The sequence below is a fragment of the Bos javanicus genome, chromosome 1 (assembly GCF_032452875.1).
Source record: "Bos javanicus breed banteng chromosome 1, ARS-OSU_banteng_1.0, whole genome shotgun sequence".
NCBI classification, from domain to species: Eukaryota; Metazoa; Chordata; class Mammalia; order Artiodactyla; family Bovidae; genus Bos; species Bos javanicus.
The window spans coordinates 71643562-71668459 of NC_083868.1; the positions used below are offsets into that span (position 1 = coordinate 71643562).

General features: G+C 46.0%; 1 protein-coding gene across 1 annotated transcript; it reads right to left on the bottom strand.

Moving 5' to 3' along the window:
• Positions 1 to 1498: 1498 nt before the first annotated feature.
• PIGZ (phosphatidylinositol glycan anchor biosynthesis class Z) lies at positions 1499 to 24319 on the bottom strand. Its single transcript, XM_061425591.1, has 5 exons — positions 24210 to 24319; positions 21240 to 21285; positions 19885 to 19989; positions 5705 to 5906; positions 1499 to 3373 (listed from the first exon to the last, which is right to left on the bottom strand). Exons 1-5 carry the CDS (start codon positions 24317 to 24319, stop codon positions 1806 to 1808), a joined length of 2031 nt encoding a protein of 676 aa, XP_061281575.1. The 3' UTR covers positions 1499 to 1805.
• Positions 24320 to 24898: the final 579 nt, after the last annotated feature.

Below are 24898 nucleotides of genomic sequence, written 5' to 3' on the forward strand. Positions count from 1 at the left end.
AAAAAAAACAAACCAAAGTTAGTAACAAACCACAAGAACATGAAACTATCATGAACAGGTTCTATAATTTTAAAGAGGGAACTATTGGGTAGTGTGCTACAGTTAGCTTAGGCTGGCTCAGGAGAGGCATCCTTGGCATCTCCCAAGTTCGGTAACATCATTTTAGTAGTTTGAAATCAGCCATGGTGAGAGTATAAACAACACACAAGTTGTCAAACACCAGAAATAAGGGCTATTTTGCCCCTAGAGAATGGGTTGCTAAACATTTACCAGCATGCCACTGATTCCTCTCTGTCAGGGCTGGAGTCCTGAGGCAAATGTGGCATGGGGACCCCAGCAGCAGCTTGTGGGAAGTGGAGCTTCAAGATGACCCAGGGCTCTCGCTGGTGGAAGGTGCTCTCCAGCCCACTGCTCACAGAGGCCTGGGTACCTCTGGTTCTCCAGAGATGGCAGGGTTGTGAAGAGGGAGAATGAGGACAGGCTGAGCGCCACAGCTCCTCACAATCCCAGTGGACTGGGCAGTGGTGCCCTGTGTTGCAGGGAGCAGCATGCCCAGGTGTGATGGCTTCCACCAACACAGCAGGTATGGGTTTGGCATGGGGTTTGCTCTTGAGCCTGTGAAGGGGCTTCAGACAGAGGCTTTGAACATGGAGAGTGATCAGACCACATTTAAGGTTTTGTGCCCAAGTGCCACCAGAATCCAGCCTTGTGTCTCCATTCCCCTGGGGCTGAACATCTGGGAAAACATCTGGGCTGTCTGACCCCTGACGAGTGAGATGCAGGGACTTCCCTAGTGGTGCAGTGTTTAAGAATCTGCTTTGCAGTGTAGGGGACACAGGTTCAATCCTTGGTCATGGAACTAAGATCCCAGATGCCTCAAAACAACTAAGCCCACATACCGCAACTACCAAACCCATGCTCTGGAGCCCGTGAGCCACAACTAGAGTCCGTGCACTGCCACGAAGTTCCCACATGACGTGACAAAGATCCTGCATGCCACAGCTAAGACCCAGCACAGTCAAATAAATATTAGTGAGATGCAGAAATTTTGCACCTCTCTCAGGGACAGGAGTAGGAGAGTGGATAAAAGAAAAATTGCAGAACTACTTGTTTTGGTAATAACCAAGCATTGAGACAGATACCAAAGTGCCATTAAATACACCACACCCACTTATATGCTTACAGAGTTTTGGGAAGGAACTTGTACTGTAGACCCAGGAACAACACAGTGTTAGCTTGCAGACACCTCAGAGACCATTGTGCAGGCTGGAAAACAGGCTGGGTTAGGGGAAGGGGCTTTCTTAGAGCATGTAGCCAATGTGTAGAAGACTGGGGACTTGAACTAGGCCTCCTGAATCTGAGCTACCTTCTTTTGAATATCAATACACTGCCTCCTTCCAGGTATCTAGGAGGCCAAAGGGTTGTCATGACAGCAAGAGGTAAGGCATCCTGGAAGCTTTCGGAGAAGTCATTCAGGAATGTCATTAGGAGATTGCTGTCTCCTTTCACAATCAGGTGCGATTTATTTGTTTAAAACATCACAGTGACTGGAAGGAATAGGGCAGGAATAGGCATTTGGCGTCACTGATTACATTAGGTTCTTTGGGGACCTTGGCATCAGGACCATGACTGATCAGATCTTTGGTTTTTGAGGGGAAGTGGATGTCAGTTTACCCAGGAGGTGGAACAGTCAAAGGCTGTGCACAGGAGAGGCAGTGGTGGGGATTCTGGAAGGGAAAGGAAAGGAAAAGAATCAGGCTCTGTCCCAGTCCAGCCAACACTTAGAGGTGGAAAGGGGCCCTCAGCTAGGGCTGAGTCTTGGGCAGTGGCTTCTGTGTCATATTGTCAGGCTTCTCCCCCAGCTCCAGGATATGAAGGCTGAGATGGTCTCTCCAAGCACTGCTCAGCAGGGAGGACAGGGCTGGTGGGTCTTCCAGGGTCAGGTGGGGAAAGATGAGTGTCTCACTCTTGAGTGGGAAGCGGCACTTCCTCACGGCTGGCCTGGTGGTACCAGGGGTCACCACAAACAGACGGCAGAGCCACGGTCCCCCGGCCACTTGGCAGGCTGCGTGTCTGGTGAAGTTGTTCAGGGCTTGGCACAGGACCCAGTCCTCAGCCCCACCCATGTCCACCACGTCCACTGGCAAGCCCAAGCCTGGGAGGTGCAGGAGGTGCCGGGGGGGCATGTAGGTGTGGGTGAAGACGAGTGTGAAGTGGGTGGGTACACGCAGGGGCTCAGGGGCATGAACCACCCGCTCCAGGTGCCCCAGGCCAGGCACAAGGCCCCCCTGGTGCAGACACCCGAAGAAGAGGGCACCCAGGACGTTGAAGAGGGCCAGAGTGCCCCTGCAGGGGGCTGGCTGGGTCTGCAGACTACAGAGCAGGACAAGGGGCACCAGGAGGGGAATCAGGAACCGAGCCTCCTGGTGGCTAAAGGCAGATAGCAGGGCAAGGGGCACAAAGTAGAAGAGCAGGAGGAGAGACCTGGGGCTGGGCCGTGGGCTCCAGGCTTCCAGTGTCCTTGGGAAGCCCATCTGGGCAAAGGCCTGCAGGCCAGCCCACAGCTGCTGCCACGCGGCCTGCAGGCTATGGGCGTGCAGCATCCCAAAGAGCAGGAAGCCGTTGACAGCCAGGTGAGTGAGCCTCGCATGTGTGCCATGCCTTGCCAGGTTCACCGGATCCAGGTTGTAGCGCAAGAAGTTGGCAGGTGTAAGGACAAGGGTGCTGGGTCTAGATGGACCAGAGAAGTACCAGCTGTCCACAGCCACAAACGCCACTGCAGTGAGGCTTGCCCCCGGGAGCAGAGTCAGGGCTTGCTGGGTCAGCGACTTGAAGCTGGGATCTGTGGCTCCGCAAGTGCCCCAGAGGAAGAGGGGGACCAGAGCAAAGGCCAGAAAGGTGGGCCGGTTGAAGAAGCCAGCCACCACAAGGCCCCCAAGAAGCCAGCCATGCCACCGCGGGCCTGGAGCGGGCTTCCTAGGTGTGCGGCTCCTGGCCGCCCTGGGGGACACCAGTACCAGCAGCCAGGCGAAGAGCAGTCCCTCGATGGCGTTGGAGAAGGTCCTTGTGTAGAAGACCAGGGTGACGTAGGACCCGGACAGCAGGAGCAGGGCATTCCAGCGCAACGCCCCCCAGCCTGGAGCCAGGTGGTACACGGCCAGGTCCAGGGCAAAGGAGAGGGCGGTGAGGAGGAGTCGGGGCCCCACCAGCAGCAAGTAGCCACTCACCGCGCCCGGCCATGGCCCCCACTCTTCCCAGAGCCTGAGGAGCCAGAAGGCAGAGCCAGAGGTCAGCAGTGGGAAGACCGCCGTGCGGCAGGGGCTGCTGGGGTGAAACTCCCAGGGCCGGGCAGCCTCAACGCCTAGGACGTCCCCTGCAGAAAGAGGAGGAGGGGTAAGCCAGATCTCAGCTCAAGAACATGGTAGACCAAACCCCAGCACGGCCCGCAGGACTGTCTGTGCCCCACACAACCCTGGGGCTGTGAAGCTGACAGAGTCCACTCCTGAGAGTAGGTGATGTCGTAGGGGACCGCTGGCCCCAAGGCAGGGAGAGCACCCGGATGGGTGTGACAAAAGCCACAGGAACCCTTAAGACCAGAGTCATCTTCAGCTGGTGCTGAAGAGACAAGAACTAGCCCAGCCCACACCGTGTGATACCCTGAGCAGGGAGCCTGGGTGGGACTTCTGACTTACAGAACTGTGAGCTTCCAGGTCAGCAGTGGGAAGACCGTCATGCAACAGGGGCTGCTGGGATGGAACTCCAAGGTTAAGCTGCTAGGCCTGTGATGGTCTGCTGTGCAGCCCCACGCCTAGGAAGCAAGGTAACACTGCACTCTGGACAGCGTGTGTGAGGAGGAGCAGGGGGAGGCTCCATTCCTCTTCTTGGCGCTCTAAGGTCTCCAGAGTCAAAAACGCATCTCTGTGATCATGATCGTCCTCCAGGACAGGCAGTGTGAGAGTGCGGAAGGGAGTGAGCAACTGTGCTTATGGTCTAAGGTTACTAGTTTTATCTAGGATTCCTAGTTTTTAAAACGAATACACCTGTAATTAAAATTACTTCCTGTGTGGGGCTAGTCTGTGACTCTGTACCCCACTGTCACAGAGCTTGGAGTGGGGATGAGGGAAAAACCTTAATTTCTGCATCTTAGCTCCAGGTCTCACAACATCTCCCACTTGATAACACTACGGGTTGTTTAAGGCTCTTTGCTTCTCCTCCTATTCGTCCAGCCTTTTGGCAGTTCTATGTCAGAAGGTGAAAGAGAAAAAATAAAGTCTCGGGTCAGATCATCCGGCTGCTTTTTGCTGGCTCAGGTTAAAATGGGGTGGAAAAGAAGACTGGACCTGGGCTTCCTTGGTGGCTCAGTGGTAAAGAATCTGCCTGTCAGTGCAGGAGACATGGGTTCAATCCCCAATCCAGGAAGATCCCACATGCTGTGGAGCAATGAAGCCTGCGGGCCACAACTATTGAGTCCATGTGTCACAACTACTGGAGCCCTCACACCATAGAGTCTGTGTTTTGCAACAAGAGAAGCCACCTCAATGAGAAGCCCTCGCACCATAACTAAGAATATCCCCGCTCACCACAACTAGAGAAAAATGCCCGTGAAGCAGTGAAGACCCAGCAAGAAAAAATAAATATGGTTAAAAAACTAATAAGACTGGACTTTTCAACTTTAAAAACAAATCCACCTGTTGAGGTCTATGGCAGAAAGGACTGATACCTCCTTAATATCCATTTCTTCCTTCATCCTTAGTCTCTTTAGCTGGGCATGTGGTCAGATATACAGACTATATTTTTTAGCATCCCTTTGTAGCTAGGTGTGGTCACATGACATATTCTGACCAATAAAATGAAAATGAGCAAAAAGTATGTGACTTTCAAAATATGCCCTTAAAGACAGTAGGAATGCCTATCTCTTTTCTGGTGGTGGGAAAGACCTGGTATTTAACCTGATGGCTGGAGCTCAAGTAGACATCTTGAGCCATGAGGAAGAAAGCTTGTGACCACAGCATCTGAAAAGCCTCAAGATTTCTGGCAACTGTCTTAATGATGTGTCCTATTCCACCTAGAAGCCAAGTTCTAACAAGTGAGCAGTCTAGGTCTGAGCTCCCTCAGACATCACATGAACCTACAGAAACAAAGTTTCATTATTATGTCACAGCCCTGAATAGGCTTCCCCAACCACTGGGGAAGCCCAACTTTGAAATCCTTCCACTGAGAAGCCCCAAACAGCTTTTGTTCTGAAAACCTGTACTGTTGGTATAAGCAGGAAAACATCAAAGAGGCTGGCATTTCATTGGTAATATTTAGAAGGTCAGTGTCGCCCCTCAGGAAGGAGATGTGAAGTTCCTACTCTCAAATTCTTATGCCAGAGAGGCTTGTGGATTTACTGCTCATTTGCACAGACATTTTTCTCCCTCTGAACTAAATATCCAGGGGCTTCCCAGGTGGCACAGTTGGTAAAGAATTCGCTTGCAAATGCAGGAGACACAGGTTTGATGCCTGGGTTGGGAAGATTCCCTCAAGAAGGAAATGGCCACCCACTCTAGCACTCTTACCTGGGAAATTCCATGGACGGAGGAGCCTGGTGGGGGTTGCAAAGTCAGATACAATTGAACATTCACGCATGCTCTAAATAACCAACCAGCTCCTCGACCAGACTTTGCTGCACAAACTTATCTTAACCACACATGGGAAGCTTTACCTGCCATGACCTCTGGAGACTGGAAGAACTCATCTGGGTGCACGTAGCCTGTCTGTGGAAGGAGACACCACACCAGGCGGAGCAGGCCAAGGCTGCCCCACAGCACCCTGGCTTCCATCTCCATATCAAATTGCTGCAGGGACACTGGGCCAGAGTCTAGAATGACTTCAGCTGCTGCAGATGCTATTCTGGTTCCACAGCTCTACATCTGCCAAGGATAACATTTGTTAGTTATTGTAATGTAAATCACACGTTCAGTTGTCTGAACAAACTCAAAATGGGTCTACACACAATAAAAATCTTAATAATAATAGCTGCTGTTTACTAAGTGCCTGCTAAATCCAGGAACTTTACATGCATATCTCATTTAATCCTTTCCACAGTCTGAGAGGCTGCTGCTGCTGCTAAGTCACTTCAGTCATGTCCGACTCTGCGCGACCCCACAGACGGCAGCCCACCAGGCTCCCCTGTCCCTGGGATTCTCCAGGCAAGAACACTGGAGTGGGTGGCCATTTCCTTCTCCAATGCATTAAAGTGAAAAGTGAAAGAAGTTGCTCAGCCGTGTCCAACTCTTCCTGACCCATGGACTCAGCCTACCAGGCTCCTCCGTCCATGGGATTTTCCAGGCAAGAGTGCTGGAGTGGGTTGCCAGTGCCTTCTCCAATAGTGAGATAGTGAGTCTTATTATTGCATTTTACATATGGGGAAACTGAGGCCTCTGTTGAGTAATCTGGTTACTTGCTAACCATATTTGTTAAGTGTCTAAATACAATATTTGCAAGTAGGATTAAAGTACCTTCCAAATCTGGGTCTCCAGCCCCATTCTACTCACCAGCTCCTATTTACAAGCAAGCATGGCAGCCTGGTTCTTAGAGTTCTGAAAACTTAGGAACTTCAATGGATTCCACCCATTTCTCTGCAAAAAATGAACTACATTTGACTTCATTGACTCCAGTTTACTCCCTCCAAATTTCATACACCTTGGAACCCACCTTTTGGAAGGTGAAGGAAACAGTGCTTCCCAAATTTATATGTTGAAATTCTGATGTAATGATGTCAGGAAGTGGGGCCTTCAGAAGCTGCTTAGGTCATTAGGATGGAGCCCTCATGAAGATTAGTGGTCCTATGAGACACCAGGCATTTATAAAAGAGCTCTCTCACTCCTTCCACCACATAGTGAGGATATAGTGAGAAGTTGCTGACTGTGAACCGGGAAGAAGGCCCTCATTATGCCAGAACTGTAATCTCAGACTTCCAGCCTCCAGAACTGTGAGAAATAAGGTTATGTTGTTAATAAGCCGTAAGTGTAGGTTATGTTGTTTATAAGTCTGTGGTATCTTGTTAAACCAACCCAAATGGACTCTTTCTGATGGGGATTCTCACTCCCTTGACTCAAAGATCAGTGGGAATCTGAGTTGACTGCACGATGGACCTTTTCATCAACACCAGTGTATCATCACAGGTGAACAGAAAAAAAAGTCTGACAATGTGTTTGTTCATTCAGTTCAGTCGCTCTCTGAGGCCCCCATGGAATGCAGCATGCCAGGCTTCCCTGTCCATCACCAACTCCTAGAGCTTGCTCACACTTACGTCCAATGAATCGGTGATGCCATCCAACCATCTCATCTTCTGTCATCCCTTTCTCCTCCTGCCTTCAATCTTTCCCAGCATCAGGGTCTTTTCCAAGGAGTCTGTTCTTCGCATCAGGTGGCCAAAGTATTGGAGTTTTAGCTTCAGCATCAGTCCTTTCAATGAATATTCAGGACTGATTTCCTGCAGGATTGACTGGTTTTATCTCCTTGCAGTGCAAAGACTCTAAAGAGTCTTCTCCAACACCATAGTTCAAAAAGCATCAATTCTTCGGCACTCAGCTTTCTTTATGGTTCACCTCTCACATCCATACATGACTACTGGAAAAACCAGACCTTTAACTAGATGGACCTTTGTCGGCAAAGTAATGTCTCTGCTTTTTAATATGCTATCTAGTTTGGCCATAGCTTTTCTTCCAAGGAGCAAGCATCTTTTAATTTTATGGCTGCAGTTACCATCTGCAGTGATTTTGGAGCCCAAAAAAATAAAGTCTCTCACTGTTTCCATTGTTTTCCCATCTATTTGCCATGAAGTGATGGGACTGGATGCCATGATCTTCCTTTTTTGAATGTTGAGTTTTAAGCCAGCTTTTTCACTCTCCTCTTTCACTTTCATCAAGAGGCTCCTTAGTTCTTCTTCACTTTCTGCCATAAGGGTGGTGTCATCTGCATATCTGAGGTTATTGATATTTCTCCCATCAATCTTGATTCCAGCTGTTTCATCCAGCCCGGCATTTCGCATGATGTACTTTGCATTTAAATAAGCGGGGTGACAATATACCACCTTGGCATACTCCTTTCCCAATTTGGAACCAGTCTGTTGTTCTATGTCCAGTTCTAACTGTTGCTTCTTGACCTGGATACAGATTTCTCAGGAGGCAGGTAAGGTGGTCTGTTTAAGAATTTACCATCTCTTTAAGAATTTTCCACAGTTTGTTGTGATCCACATAGTCAAAGGGTTTGACGTAGTCAATAAACAAGAAGTAGATGTTTTTCTGGAATTCTCTTGCTTTTTCAATGATTCAATGGACATCGGCAATTTGATCTCTGGTTCCTCTGCTTTTTCTAAATCCAGCTTGAATGTCTGGAAGTTCTTGGTTCATGTACTATTGAAGCCTGGCTTAGAGAATTTTGAGCATTTCTTTGCTAGCATGTGAGATGAGTGCAATTGTGCAGTAGTTTGAACATTCTTTGGCATTGCCTTTCTTTGGAATTGGAATGAAAACTGACCTTTTCCAGTCCTGTGGCCACTTCTGAGTTTTCCAAATTTGCTGGCATATTGAGTGCAGCACTTTCACAGCATCATCTTTCAGGATTTGAAATAGCTCAACTGGAATTCCATCACCTCTACTAGCTTTGTTGTAGTGATGCTTCCTAAGGCCCACTTCACTTTGTATTCCAGGATGTCTAGCTCTAGTTGAGTGATCACACCATCGTGGTGGTTATCTGGGTCAGGAAGATCTTTTTTGTATTGTTCTTCTGTGTATTCTTGCCACCTCTTCTTAATATCTTCTGCTTCTGTTAGGTCCATACCATTTCTGTCCTTTATTGTGCCCATCTTTGCATGAAATGTTCCCTTGGTATCTCTAATTTTCTTGAAGAGACCGCTAGTTTTTCCCTTTCTATTGTTTTTAACTATTTCTTTGCATTGATCTCTGAAGAAGGCTTCCTTACCTCTCCTTGCTATTCTTTGGAACTCTGCATTCAAATGGGTGTATCTTTCCTTTTCTCCTTTGCCTTTAGCTTCTCTTCTTTTCTCAGCTATTTAAGGCCTCCTCAGACAACCATTTTGCCCTTTTGCATTTCTTTTTCTTGGGGATGGTCTTGATCACTGCCTCCTGTACAATGTCATGAACCTCTGTCCATAGTTCTTCAGACACTCTGTCTATCAGATCTAATTCCTTGAATCTATTTGTCACTTCCACTGTATAATCATAAGGGATTTGATTTAGGTCATACCTGAATGCTCTAGTGGTTTTCCCTACTTTCTTCAATTTCAGTCTAAATTTGGCAATAAGGAGTTCATGGTGTGAGCCACAGTCAGCTCCTGGTCTTGTTTTTGCTGACTGTATAGAGCTTCTCCATCTTTGGCTGCAAAGAATATAATCAATCTGATTTCAGTGTTGACCATCTGGTGATGTCCATGTGTAGAGTCTGCTCTTGTGTTGTTGGAAGAGGGTGTTTGTTATGACCAGTGCATTTTCTTGTCAAAACTCTATTAGTCTTTGCCCTGCTTCATTCCGTGTTCCAAGGCCAAATTTGCCTGTTTCTCCAGGTGTTTCTTGAATTCCTACTTTTGCATTCCAGTCCCCTATAATGAAAAGGACATCTTTTTTGGGTGTTAGTTCTAAAAGGTCTTGTAGGTTTTCATAGAACCATTCAACTTCAGCTTCTTCAGCGTTACTGGTTGGGGCATAGACTTGGATTACTGTGATATTGAATGGTTTGCCTTGGAAACGAACAGAGATCATTCTGTCATTTTTGAGATTGCATCCAAGTACTGCATTTCGGACTCCTTTGTTGACCATGATGGCCACTCCATTTCTTCTGAGGGATTCCTGCCCACAGTAGTAGATATAATGGTCATCTGAGTTAAATTCACCCATTCCAGTCCATTTCAGTTCGCTGATTCCTAGAATGTTGACATTCACTCTTGTCATTTCTTATTTGACCACTTCCAATTTGCCTTGATTCATGGACCTGACATTCCAGGTTCCTATGCAATATTGCTCTTTACAGCATTGGACCTTGCTTCTATCACCAGTCACATCCACAGCTGGCTATTGTTTTTGCTTTGGCTCCATCCCTTCATTCTTTCTGGAGTTATTTCTCCACTGATCTCCAGTAGCATATTGGGCACCTACTGACCTGGGGAGTTTCTCTTTCAGTATCCTATCATTTTGCCTTTTCATATTCTTTGCGGCCAAAGATGGAGAAGCTCTATACAGTCAGCAAAAACAAGACCAGGAGCTGACTGTGGCTCTCACCATGAACTCCTTATTGCCAAATTCAGACTTAAATTGAAGAAAGTAGGGAAAACCACTAGACCATTCAGGTATGACCTAAATCAAATCCCTTATGATTATACAGTGGAAGTGAGAAATAGATTTAAGGGACTAGATCTGATAGATAAGAGTGCCTGAAGAACTATGGAATGAGGTTCGTGACACTGTACAGGAGACAGGGATCAAGACCATTCCCATAGGAAAGAAATGCAAAAAAGCAAAATGGCTGTCTGGGGAGGCCTTACAAATAGCTGTGAAAAGAAGAGAAGCAAAAAGCAAAGGAGAAAAGGAAAGATATAAACATCTGAATGCAGAGTTCCAAAGAATAGCAAGAGATAAGAAAGAAAGATAAGATAAGAAAGAGATAAGAAGAGATAAGAAAGCCTTCCTCAGCGATCAATGCAAAGAAATAGAGGAAAACAACAGAATGGGAAAGACTAGGGATCTCTTCAAGAAAATCAGAGATACCAAAGGAACATTTCATGCAAAAATGAGCTCAATAAAGGACAGAAATGGTAACAGAAGCTCAATAAAGGACAGAAATGGTAACAGAAGCAGAAGATATTAAGAAGAGATGGCAAAAATACACAGAAGAACTGTACAAAAAAGATCCTCACGACCCAGATAATCATGATGGTGTGATCACTCACCTAGAGCCAGACATCCTGGAATGTGAAGTCAAGTGGGCCTTAGAAAGCATCACTACGAACAAAGCTAGTGGAGGTGATGGAATTCCAGTTGAGCTATTCCAAATCCTGAAAGATGATGCTGTGAAAGTGCTGCACTCAGTATGCCAGCAAATTTGGAAAACTCAGCAGTGGCCACTGGACTGGAAAAGGTCAGTTTTCATTCTAATCCCAAAGAAAGGCAATACCAAAGAATGCTCAAACTACCGCACAATTGCACTCATCTCACACACTAGTAAAGTAATGCTCAAAATTCTCCAAGCCAGGCTTCAGCAATATGTGAACCGTGAACTTTCTAATGTTCAAGCTGGTTTTAGAAAAGGCAGAGGAACCAGAGATCAAATTGCCAACATCCTCTTGCTCATTGAAAAAGCAAGAGAGTTCCAGAAAAACATCTATTTCTGCTTTATTGACTATGCCAAAGCCTTTGACTGTGTGGATCACAATAAACTGTGGAAAATTCTGAAAGAGATGGGAATACCAGACCACCTGATCTGCCTCTTGAGAAATTTGTATGCAGGTCAGGAAGCAACAGTTAGAACTGGATGTGGAACAACAGACTGGTTCCAAATAGGAAAAGGAGTTCGTCAAGGCTGTATATTGTCACCCTGTTTATTTAACTTATATGCAGAGTACATCATGAGAAACGCTGGACTGGAAGAAACACAAGCTGGAATCAAGATTGCCAGGAGAAATATCAATAACCTCAGATATGCAGATGACACCACCTTTATGGCAGAAAGTGAAGAGGAACTCAAAAGCCTCTTGATGAAAATGAAAGTGGAGAGTGAAAAAGTTGGCTTAAAGCTCAACATTCAGAAAACGAAGATCATGGCATCTGGTCCCATCACTTCATGGGAAATAGATGGGGAAACAGTGGAAACAGTGGCAGACTTTATTTTTTGGGCTCCAAAATCACTACAGATGGTGACTGCAGCCATGAAATTAAAAGACGCTTACTCCCTGGAAGGAAAGTTATGACCAACCTAGATAGCATATTGAAAAGCAGAGACATTACTTTGCCAACAAAGGTTCATCTAGTCAAGGCTATGGTTTTTCCTGTGGTCATGTATGGATGTGAGAGTTGGACTGTGAAGAAGGCTGAGCGCCAAAGAATTGATGCTTTTGAACTGTGGTGTTGGAGAAGACTCTTGAGAATCCCTTGGACTGCAAGGAGATCCAACCAGTCCATTCTGAAGGAGATCAGCCCTGGGATTTCTTTGGAAGGAATGATGCTAAAGCTGAACCTCCAGTACTTTGGCCACCTCATTCGAAGAGTTGACTCATTGGAAAAGACTCTGATGCTGGGAGGGATTGGGGGCAGGAGGAGAAGGGGACGACAGAGGATGAGATGGCTGGATGGCATCACTGACTCGATGGACGTGAGTCTCAGTGAATTCCGGGAGTTGGTGATGGACAGGGAGGCCTGGCGTGCTGCAATTCATGGGGTGGCAAAGAGTCGGACATGACTGAGCGACTGATCTGATCTGATCTGATCTGATGCAATATTGTTCTTTATAGCATCAGACTTTACTTCCATCACCAGTCACATCCATAACTGGGCATTGTTTTCTCTTTGGCTTCATCTCTTCATTCTTTCTGGAATTATTTCTCCAGTTTGGAGAAATTATCTTCTCCAGTACCATACTGACACCTACCAACCTGGGGAGTTCATCTTTCAGCGTCCTATCTTTTTGCCTTTTCATACTGTTCATGGGGTTCTCAAGGTACGAATACTGAAGTGGTTTGCCATTCCATTCTCCAGTGGACCGCATTTGTGCAGAACTCTCCACCAGGACTGGTCTGTCTTGTGTGGCCCTACACGGCATGGCTCATAGTTTCACTGAGCTAGACAAGGCTGTGGTCCATGTGATCAGTTTGATTAGTTTTCTGTTATTGTGGTTTTCATTCTGTCTGCCCCCTGAAAGATACGGATAAGAGGCTTATAGAAGCTTCCTGATGGGTGAGACTGACTGGGGGAAACTGGGTTTTATTCTGATGGGTGGGGCCATGCTCAGTAAATCTTTAACCCAATTTCCTGTTGATGGGCAGGGCTCTGTTCCCCTCTTATTGTTTGACCTGAAACCAAACATGGTGGGGGTAATGAAGATGATGGTGACCTCCTTCAAAAGGTCCCTTGCATGCGCTGCAGCACTCAACGCCCCAACCCTGCAGCAGGCCACGGCCAACCCACGCCTCTGCCAGAGGCAGAGTGTACCATCTCGGGTGAACAGAAAAACAGGTCTGACAAAAAACAGGTCTGTTTGTTACTCCTCCAGAAAAACATATGGTAACTGCTCCCTGGCTTCGATATTTTAAAGCTTGAACTTAAACAGCTATTGTTCACAGGTGTGATATCAAGTCACAACAGAGGAGGCAAGACGAAGCAACAGAACAGGAATCTGGCAGATGCCGACCAGGAGCCTCCTGATACTGAAACCTCACAGAGCTTAAAATATAAGTTTTGGGGCCTCAGCTTGAACTTTACAACTGAATGGTACAGACTATTTTTCCAGAGCCAGTGAATATCCTGACTTTTAGAGTTTTCAGATAGAAAAGAAAGAAAATAAAGTTTAGTCGCTCAGTCATGTCCGACTCTTTGTGACCCCGTGGACTGTAGCCTACCAGGCTCCTCTGTCCATGGGATTTTCCAGGCAAGAGTACTGGACTGGGGTGCCATTGCCTTCTCCAGTGGATCTTCCCGACCCAGGGATCGAACACGGGTCTCCCACATTTCAGGCAGATGCTTTACCGTCTGAGCCACCAGGGAAGTCAGATATCTTTCAGATAGAAGATGAGGTCAAACTTAGTACTGGGATGTAAAGGTTTAATCAATATATATATATTTTTTTTCATTAACAGCCAGTATGATACTGCAGGACAGTGCAGGGACTTGCGGTGGAGACAGGGGTAGGGAAGAAGCACAATGTCCATCACAGAGGACAAACTTTGCAGGCCTGCAGGCCTGCAGGCCTGGCTAAGATCCCAACTCTGCCCTTAGGTAGCTTGTTGCCTTGGACAAGCTGCCTATATCCCTAACCTCAGACTCCTCATTGACAAAGTCAGATGATAATATTAAGCTCATAGAGTTGAGGGAGATTTGAGAGCTGATGCATGGTGGTCAGTGGTACAGAATCCACCTGCCAATGCAGGATATGCAAGAGATGCCAGTTCAATCCCTGGGTTGGGAAGATTTCCTTGGAGTAGGAAATGGCAACCCACTCCAGTATTCTTGCCTGGAAAATTCTATGGACAGAGGAGCCTGGCGGGCTACAGTCCGTAGGGCCACAAAGAGTCGGACACAGCTGAGCATGCATGCACACACGCACGCACGGTGGGCACTTAGCATGCAGACTCCACGTGTGTAAGCGACTGATGGGAGACTGCTAGTATTATTTTCAGTTGAGGCACAAATAATAAAGCTGCTCCAGACACCTAGGTGTTAGTTCACAGTCTCCTTAGGAGCTTCTGAAGGTGAAGGGGCCTGGAAAGCCTGAAGAAAGAGGTAAAGTGAAGTGAAGTGAAAGTTGCTCAGTCATTTCCCACTCTTTGCAACCCCATGGACTATACGGTCCATGGAATTCTCCAGGCCAGAATACTGGAGTGCATTGCCATTCCCTTCTCCACGGGATCTTCCCAACCCAGGGATCGAACCCTGGTCTCTCACATTGCAGGAGGATTATTTACCAGCTGAGCCACCAGAGAAGCCCTGAAGAAAGAGGTAGACCACTGCAGATTGGTAGGTGGCAGGTTTAAGAAGCAAGAGAACCTACTTACCAGGCTTGTCTTGGGTGGCTGCAGGATAACAGACCTCCACACACCGCCTGCCAGAATCCTAAAGTTTACACAGAGGACTGAACTGGGCTCCGTTATATACACTGTCCAGACGGTCTCAGCACCACAGGACTATCAGAGTTCTGTTCTTGGGCAGTTTCTGGCGTGAGGAAGGCAAGCAGAACACACATTCCAAGGATGGGGAGGGGGTTAGGGGCCTCCAGTGGCCAGAGTCCAGCTCATGGGTCACATGCTCTCCTCGGTCTCCTCCAGCACTTCTACTGACTACTAAAATAAACAGGATTTGCTTTAGTCCGATTGTCAAGATACATTTAGCATGGGTTTGGAGCTTTTCTCTAAGTAAAGAACTTTTACCGCATGATTAGATTAAAATACCAAATCCATTACGCTGACTGGGAGCACAGAAACCAGCCTGCCCTGCTCTGCTGTGAGTAGTTACAGAACAAGCCTGGGTCCCGAGTCTGTTCTGTTTTCCTTCTGCAGCGACAGGAAATTCATCCTGTTTGATGCTCACCATCTATTCCCCCTTCTGGATAATAGCACTTAGAATTCACATTCAGAACTTGCACTCCTCACCCTCTATCACCTATTTTCAGCTATGTGGCTTGGGATTTAATTCCATCCCCAGACCCAGGCATAGATCCTGAAAGGTTTAAGTCAAATAACATTTGCCATCCCACTGCCCACACTGATTGGTTCAGGGTGGAGCACATGACACACTGGTCTGATCAGAGGGACTCGGAAAAGTACTGGTAAAGATGAGTCATGGCCCTTCTCATCTCTGCCTGGCTTGGTGGGGTGAGGCTGCAGGGGTGGGAGGGACGTCATTCCTTTGCTGGTGAAAAGTGTGTCCTCTGCCCCTCCTGGGGCTGGGGAGCAGGTCTTGCACAGTGATTCCACTCTGACATTAAATTATATATTCACTGGCTGTCTGTCTGCTCAACTGGAAAAATCGTGCAGCCTTTGGTGTAGAGCACACCTCCCTGTGGGTTACACTTGGTACACGACCTTTAGGGTCGTGCTGGGACTTGCCTGAGTCTAATGATAGATCTAGAAGCAAAGGGAATGGTGGGGGAGGGTCCTGAGGAGGAACAGCACTGTCTTGCAAAGCAGCTGCTTCAGGGAGGCCATTACAGTTTTCAATGCAGAGTTAATCCCCTCAGATGCATTAGTACTGGTCAAATAGTCTCATCAGAATTCAGGGACTCAACATCCCCATCTCTGTCAGGGTCTTCCAATTTGTTCTCATTCCAACAGTATCCCATCTCTTCCCAGTCAATGCCCTCCTTTTAACAGTAGATACCATTGAGACTGGGAATTTAATTTGCCTTGTAACTCAGCCACTCGCTGGGTGAGATACTGGGTTTGTTTTTCAGCAAGTTTGGGGGTCATTTTATGAGGATCTTGAGCTGGGAATTTGAAGTCATGAGCTCATCTTTTCTTTTCCCATTTTGTCCAGCAGTTAGGAACTACCAGGCACTCTCATTATACTATTTAGTTTAACTAAAATGTTTGAACATCACTCAAAACCTTGCCTGGAGTATCCAACAGCAATATTTTTCATGTTTCTAGTATCATCCCTCCATGGACTACCAGTACCCTCTTTACCACGTGAAAGAGTCATTAGTGCCTTGAACTCTAATCAGACTACAGATCCAGTTCCAGAAAATCCAGGATGTGTTCAGAGAATTCATCCTTAAGATTCTGTTCCTCTAGGGTAATTTCCTGCTGGAAACTAAATCCCACATGCTGCAATTCAGAGTTCACATCCCAGTATCCAGTCCCATCACTTCATGGCAAATAGATGGGGAAACAATGGAAACAGTGACAGACTTTATTGTCTTGGGCCCCAACATCACTGTGGATGGTGACTGCAGCCATGAAATTAAAAGATGCTTGCTGTTTGAAAGAAAGGCTACAACAAACTTAGACAGCATATTAAAAAGCAGAGACATTACTTTACTGACAAAGCTCTGCATAGTCAAAGCTATGGCTTTTTTCCAGTAGTCATGTATGGATGTGAGAGTTGGACCATAAAGAAGGCTGAGCACCAAAAATTGATGCTTTGAACTGTGGTGTCGGAGAAGACTCTTGTGAGTCCCTTGGACTGCAAGGAGATCAAACCAGTCAATCCTAAAGGAAATCAGTCCTGAATATTCATTGGAAGGTCTGATGCTGAAGGTGAAGCTCCAATACTTTGGCCACCTGATGTAAAGAGCTGACTCATTGGAAAAGACCCTGATGCTGGGGAAAGATTGAAGGCAGGAGGAGAAGGGGACAACAGAGGATGAGATGGTTGGATGGCATCACTGACTCATTGGACATGAGTTTGAGCAACTCTGGGAGTTGGTGATGGACAAGGAAGCCTGGTATGCTGCAGTCCATGGGGGTCACAAAGAGTTGGACATGACTGAATGACTGAACTAAACTGAAAAGATCCCCTCTGCCACAACTAAGACCCAATGTAGCCAAATAAATAAATTAAAAAAAAATTCTACTCCTCCAGAACCACCTCCAGTACCAAAATCCAAAAGTCAAGGGTCAACCAGAGAAAGAGAATCAGTAGGAGACCAGTTTTAAGATTTATTGCAATGAATTGGCTTATGCGTTTGTGGGGCTGGCTAGGAAAGTCTGAAATCTGTAGGGCAGGCCATTAGGAAAGGCAGGCTGCAACTTCTGGGCAGAAGTTGAAGCTGCAGTCCACTGTGGAGAGTTTCTTCTTACTCAGGAAAACCTTGGTTCTGCTCTGAAAGCCTTTCAAATGATTGCATCAGGTCTATACAGATTATTATTGGAATAATCCCCTTTACTTGGGCTTCCCTAGTGACTCAGACGGTAAAGCGTTTGCCTGCAATGCGGGAGACCGGGGTTCGATTCCTGGGTTGGGAAGATCCCCTGGAGAAGGAAATGTCAATCCACTCCAGCACTCTCGCCTGAAAAATCCCATGGATGGAGGAGTCTGATAGGCTACAATCCATGGGGTCGCAAAGAGTCTGACACGGCTGAGCGACTTCACTTTCACTTTCACTTCACTTTCTCCCTTACTTAAAATCAACTGATTATGGGCTTTTATGCATCTACAAAATACCTTCACAGCAACACTTAGTATTTGATTGAATAACTGGGAACTCTAGCCTAGCCAAGTGGACACAAAAAAACTGACCATCACACTGTAAATAATTCAGTGTTTATAACTGTGTTTGAATTTTAGATTAATGGGGTAATTCTTTATGTAACTCATTGATAACTTGCTTTTTTTATTCAACATTTGATAACAGTATTCACCAGGTTGTTCTCTGAAGCTGCAGTTCCTTTCATTGTTATATGTATTCTACTGGTGAATATACTAAAGCTTACTTACCCTTCTACTGTTATTTACCAGCTAGGTTATTGCCAGGGGTTTACAAGCTTTTTCTTTTTTATTCTTAATAACACTCCTGTAAGATTCTTATTCAAGAGTTCTCTGAAGTACATACCTAGAATTGGAATCTCTGAGTCATAGGGTATGCATACTTTATCTTTAAAAATATTTCTCAGTTTTAACTTCTAATATGGTAAATAGCAATAGCTACACCTCACATAAAAAGCTCTTTGGGGGTCCTCAGTATATTTTAATACAATCATGATACTAAAATGTTTAAGATCAACTAGATGAGGGGCTAAATCTCCACTTTAAAAGAAAAAGTCAAATTTCATTATTATGAGAAAATAAGGAGGATAAATTTTATATTAAAATGAAGATGTTGTAGTTAAAGGAAGAAAGAATTCAGAAAAGAAATGATATTTTCAGTAAGATTAAGAAAAAATATAATGTTTTAGGCAAAAGATATACATGGGTATGCACACTTTTAGCTTCATCAAACAAGGCTGTTTCCCAAAGCAGATAGTGGAGAGCCCCTGTTTCATATGCTCGTTTATATTTTGTATTGTCTGATATTTGATTTTGTGAATCTTGTAGGTATTAGCATGTATTTCCCTGATTACTAACCTTTTCTTTTTTGGCTACACAGGATCTTAGTTCCCTGACCAGGGATTGAGCATGTGCCCACTGCAGTGGGAAAGCAGAGTCCTCATCACCGGGCCACGAGGGAAGTCCTCAACACCTTTTCAAATGTTTGTGAAAGGGTGTTCCTTCTATGGAATTCCTTTTGAACCATTGGCTGTCTTCTTCTTACCATGTATAGGAATTCTTTATATATTTTTTATATTTATTGCACGACAAGTATCCTTTTCTGGTTGTGCTATGCCTAATATTGATTATCTGTGCCTTCGTTTTTTATCTCTTAATCATTTTCACCAGAATTTTGTCAATGTTATGAATATTTTTGAAAAATCAGCTTCTGGCTTGTTCATCTTTTTAAAATTAATTTTTTCTTATATTTAGTTTTATCTCCCTTTTACTTTTTGGGGTATTATTTTGATATGGACACTTAGCTCATTAATTTTGAGACTTTTGAGCTCATTCATTTTTGAGCTTATTTTCTTATGAGAAATATTTATGGTTATACATTTTCTCTGAATACTATATTAACTGCATCCCACATGTTTTGTTATATAATATTTTCATCAGCTTTTGATTCTAAATATTTTCTAATTCCATTGTAATTTCTTCTTCAACTAATGGTTTATGGTTGAAGCATTTGTGGTTTTGATTAAGATTTTATTTTTATTATTTTATAATATTTATTTATTTGGGTGCACTGGATCTTAGTTGCGGCATGTGGGATCTTTAGTTATGGTATGTGGGATCTAGTTCCATGACCAGGGATTGAACTTGGGCCCTCTGCATTGGGAGCACAGAGTCTTAGCCACTGGATCACCAGAGAAATCCCCAAACTGAACTCTGGCCACTTGGTATCAAAAGTGGCTGTAGGCAGCAGGCCTTCATGAAAGAGAATATTTATACGCTGAAAGAAAACAGTTACAGGTCGGTTAGGCAGGGGCTGTGTGGGTGCTGCTTGTGCCTTCCTGGGGCCAGGGACGTAGTCTCCTGGGCTGTGGCTCTGAGAAGTACACCCTCCCCTTGTGCTTATCCCGAGACCACCCAGAGCTTCTTGGCCAATGACCAGCTCTGCCACACCAGGGAAACTCCATCCCACACTCACCTGCTTTTCCCCCTTGACCACGTGTCCCATCACTGTGCTTTCATCTGCTGTGTCTGTGTTGGAAGAGCTCTGGTCCCTAGGCTCCACCTTGCAATCTGGTCCACACTGTGGGGAAAGAGAACAGTCAAATTGTCCAGATGTATGCTGCCTTCCTTCCCCCAAGAACTAAAGCAAATAGATAAAAGAAAAAAGAAGAGAAAATAACTACCAGTCTATCTTCTTTGTCTAGGAAAAAAAAAATTCAAGAATGAGGACAAAACAAAGGTATTTTCAGGTAAACCAAAACTGAAAGACCTTCACAAGAAGATCCTAGGACATTTGAAAGGAGATATATATATACACAGAGAAGGCAATGGCACCCCACTCCAGTACTCTTGCCTGGAAAATCCCATGGATGGAGGAGCCAGGTAGGCTGCAGTCCATGAGGTCGCTAAGAGTCGGACACGACTGAGCGACTTCACTTTCACGCATTGGAGAAGGAAATGGCAACCCACTCCAGTGTTCTTGCCTGGAGAATCCCAGGGACAGAGGAGACTAGTGGGCTGCCGTCTATGGGGTCGCACAAAGTCGGACACAACTGAAGCGACTTAGCAGCAGCAGCAGCAGCATACATATATACACACATGTAGACGTATACACAAATATATATCCGGCAGAAGGAAAAATGACTTCAGAGGAGAGATCTGAGATGGAAGTAGGAGTTGGGCCTTAGATAGGAGACATCCAGAAGGTGGAGTCGAGTGGAGGCCATCCTCCTGCTGCACTGCTTTCTTCTGGTGGTAAGGTCAAGGAGGCGGGTAAGTTTTCTCAATCAGCACTCCAGTTTCACTTACCAGCTTCGTTAGGGTGCTGACAGGGAGCAAAGATCTTTGGGTTATGAGGTCACAACCCCATTGCTGATTCCGAGGTCACAAGTAATACGTTGTGTTTCTTTTTAAAAAAATGATTTATTGGAGTATAGTTGATTTACAATGTTGTGTTTGCTCTGTGTCCTTGAACTTAATCATTGCAGGAGTGGCTTCCTGTGTCCCACCCTCCTGACAGGGGGACAAAGGTAGTAGCTCCAACAATGGGTCAGTTTTGCAGCTTCTAGGAGACGTTCCTGGAGGGTCAGCTTGAGCCTGCCCATCCAGCACCTCTGAAGTTTTCATAAGCAACTGTTTTCCTATATGAAACTCCTTGGGGATTAAAAAGTACATGATTGTTGGAGAATATCAACAAAAACTCTGACTCAAAACGGTGTAAACAATTTATCACGTCACATAACAAGACGAGCAGAGTTTGCTGCTGCCAAGGTTCCTTTGGGCTTCTCGGTGATCTTTGTGATTCTGCCTGTCTTGTTATGTAGACATCACCCTCACGCGGGCAGCAAGACGGCTGGTGCCCTTCCAGCCATCCCATCTAAACAAGACAATGTGGAGAAGAGTCTGTGTTTTTTATGCATGTCTTTTTTTGTTGTTGCTTCTTTTAAAATAGTTTTATTGACATATAACATGCATACAATTCATTTAATGTATATAGTTCTGTGATTTTAGTATATTTACAGATATGTGTAATCATTATCATCATCTTCAGAATATTTACCTCCAAGAAGAAACCTCATATCCCATTCCCCTGCTTACCACCCCAGCCCTAAGCCCCGACTAATCTATTTTCTGTCTCTATAGGTTTCCTGTTCTGGACTTTCATATGAATGGAGTCATATAGTATGTGGTCTTTGGTGGCTGGCTTCTCTCACTTAGAATGTTTCCAAGGTTCATCCATGTTGTAGCAGGTATCAGTACTGATTTCCTTTTTTATGCTGCTGCTGCTGCTAAGTTGCTTCAGTCGTGTCCGACTCTGTGCGACCCCATAGACGGCAGCCCACTAGGCTCCCCTGTCCCTGGGACTCTCCAGGCAAGAACACTGGAGTGGGTTGCCATTTCCTTCCCCAAATAGCCAAGTGCTATTCTATTCTATGGCTATGCCACATTTGTGTATCCATTCATCTGTTGATGACTAGTTGAGTTGAACTTCTAGATATCATGAATGCTGCTGCTATAAGCACTTGCCTAGAAGGTTCTGTGTGGAAACACAGTTTCATTTCCCGTGGCATATGTCGAGGAGTGGAACTGCTGGGTCACATGTTAACTTTGTGTTTAGTCATTTGACAGACAGCCAGGTTCTTTTCCAAGTGCTTCCCACCATCAGTATGGACTCTGAATTTCCCAAATCATGACCAACATTTGTTGCTATCTGGCTTTTTAAATTCTAGTCATCCTAGTGGATGTGAACTGGTATTTATTATGGTTTTGATTTGCATGTACATCTCTTTAAATCAAAGGAATCATTTCTAGATGTCCCCCACCTGACTTTTCACTAAGTCCCATTGGCCAGAAGGGTATCAGATACACCTTCCTAAACCAATCAGTGGCAAGGGAAATGGGATTTCCATTGAGGACCCATTTCCTGGTTTGAAGTTGGGGCACTTGGCTGCCACCTTTAAGTCACACAGACATCCAGAGAAGAGGGCTTTCCCTAACAACATCAGGTTCTATTAGAAGGAGGAAGTGAGACAGAGGATTGGCCGTGTAGCTACGTCATGTGTGTGGCTTCTATGACACCAGGCTCTGATTGATGGCTTTCCTTCTTTTCCTCTGACCATTTCTTCTTAGGCGCCTCTTCCTTTGTCCACTACTGTCCATGAAGTACTTCCTCCTCATCATCCACACTCTTTGGGGCATCTCATTTATTTTCATGATTTCCATTTCCTTTTGATGACTTCAGAAATTGTTTTTCCTGAGATTCAGATTTACTAATAATAAATTAAAAAAATAATAGAATTGCCATTTTAAGATACTTATGCTCCAGGCAGGGGCTTCCCTGGTAGCTCAGCTGGTAAAGAATCTGCAATGCAGGAGACCCTGGTTCGATTCCTGGGTTTGGAAGATCCACTGGAGAAGGAATAGGCTACCCACTCCAGTATTCTGGGGCTTCCCTGGTGGTTCAGCTGTTAAAGAATCCACCTGCAATGTGGGAAACCTGGGTTTGATCTCTCAGTTGGGAAGATCCTCTGGAGAAGGGAACGGCTACCCACTCCAGTATTCTGACCTGGAGAATTACATGGACTATGGACTATTCCATGTAATTCTGGCATGGATTTTCATACTGTAAAACTGACAAAGAGTCAGACTGAGCAAATTTCATGCTCCGGGCACAGTACGTTATCTCATTTTACTCTCATCACAACCCTAAAATTCTATTCTTATCCCTATCTTACAGATGAAAGAATAGGTTTAGAGAGATTAAGTTTTTTTACTCAAAGCAACCAACTGAGTAGACTGATGCAAGTAGGAATTGGACCCAGTCTGACTCCAGAAATCTAATCCACTTCCTGTTAGGCTTCTGCACTTCCCTCAAACACAGGGCAGCCAAAAAGAACATATCATTTCCCAATGACTTGCCCTACCGCACCCCCCCCCAACCCCGTGTTCCCTGAAGCAGAGAGGGAACTAGTTTATCCAGGTATTGAGTCCAGAGACCCAAGGGTCATCTTCCATCTTAAAAACAAATCATTTTCTATGTGTGCATAATAAAATATTGAGAAGCAAGATGGTCTAAAGTAGACCACACTAATTTCTCTGCTTTTCCTCTCCCACCTGAACCCACACTCCTAACTGCACCCAGAGAGCATGCGTGACTCTCCTGTATAAAACCTCTGAAGGGGGGTGGGGGGGTCAGCCCCTCACCACCCTCAGGACCAAGTCCACATTGCTGATTATGACTTCCAAGGCTCTCCAAGGTCCTCAGCAATCTCTCCAGCCTCCACTCTCACCTCTTTGTGTACAGAGCTCGGTGCTCCAGAAACATGACCTTTTTCTGTAGTCTCCTCCTCTATTCTTTGCTCACATTGCTCCCTTTGCAGGATACCCTTAAAATATGGAGGTTAAGACAAGCTTTGGAACTGAACCGACCTAGTTTCAAATTCTTGCTTTGTCATGGTGAAAGAGCACTTAGTCTCTCAACTCCAATGTATTATTTATCTGTAAAATGAGTATAACCCTACCTCAGAGCTGTCGTGAAGATGGATTAAACAAACTGTCTGGACCCCCTGAGAAGCTCTCCCTAGCCCATTTCTGCAACATCCTGGGGCAGGCCTTGCACTGTGCTGTCTCATTGCTTCTCTGTCCTGTCTGAGGTCCCCCCGATCTGGGATCCATTCGGATTCATCTCAGCCCCTTGAGTCCACCTGGATGGGACCACTGCACGGCTAGGGTCAAGGATAGAGGGTCAAGGATAGATCTCCCCTGGAGCGGATGGCAACATCGCAGGGCATCGAACTTAACAAGTGTGGGAGGTCTTTAGGAGACAATCGCTGCTCATCCAGCGGCTGGCTCCCGGGGCTGAGACCACGCTGGAGGAGGGCAACAGCACCAGGGGGCGGAGCCAACAGCATGGGGCGTGGCAACTACCCACCTAAACCCCATCAGTATGCAAGCCTGTTTATGCTAGTAAGCACCCTGAGCTGCCCAGCGGGGTTCCAAATCCTGCAAATCCCACAGCCCGCCCGTGTCTCTGCGAGGACAGGGAACAAGAGGGTTTGGAATAAAGGCCAGGGCCGCAGAGATTCGACTGCAGAGCAGGGAGCGGGTCCTGATATCCATAGTCAGGGGTAGCCAGCGCGCGTGTGCACGGGGTGGGGGGGCGGGGGGAGGCGGGGGGATGTCTGAGTGCAGGCAGCAGGGAGAGACCATTTTAGTGGCAGGGGTACAAAGAAGCAGAAACCACTGCGCCGGGCGCGGGGTGGGTAGCGGTGAGTGGGAAGGTGGCTGGGGAAGAGAGCACCACAGGGAGGCTAGAGCACAGGACGGTTGGGCAGAGAGACTCGTCTTTCTCGCTGAGTCCAGAGGCCTGGGGCTGGATCTCGGTGCCCTACCTTTCAGTATGCGCAGAATCTTGCTCTGGGGACGCAGCTGTGAAGGAGCATGGCCCAGAATGGCAGCCATCGCATGTTATCTTCCAACTTAAACTTCTT

Excerpts from the sequence above, each read along its gene's own strand:
- PIGZ (XM_061425591.1), bottom strand. The coding sequence starts at position 24,319 with ATGCTGTTGGCTCCGCCCCCTGGTGCTGTTGCCCTCCTCCAGCGTGGT. Across the intron at positions 21,286-24,209 it reads CCTAAAGACCTCCCACACTT|ATGGGATGGCTGGAAGGGCA; the intron begins GTTAAGTTCGAT and ends TGTCTTGTTTAG. Across the intron at positions 19,990-21,239 it reads GTCTTGCTGCCCGCGTGAGG|TGTGGACCAGATTGCAAGGT; the intron begins GTGATGTCTACA and ends CTTTCCCCACAG.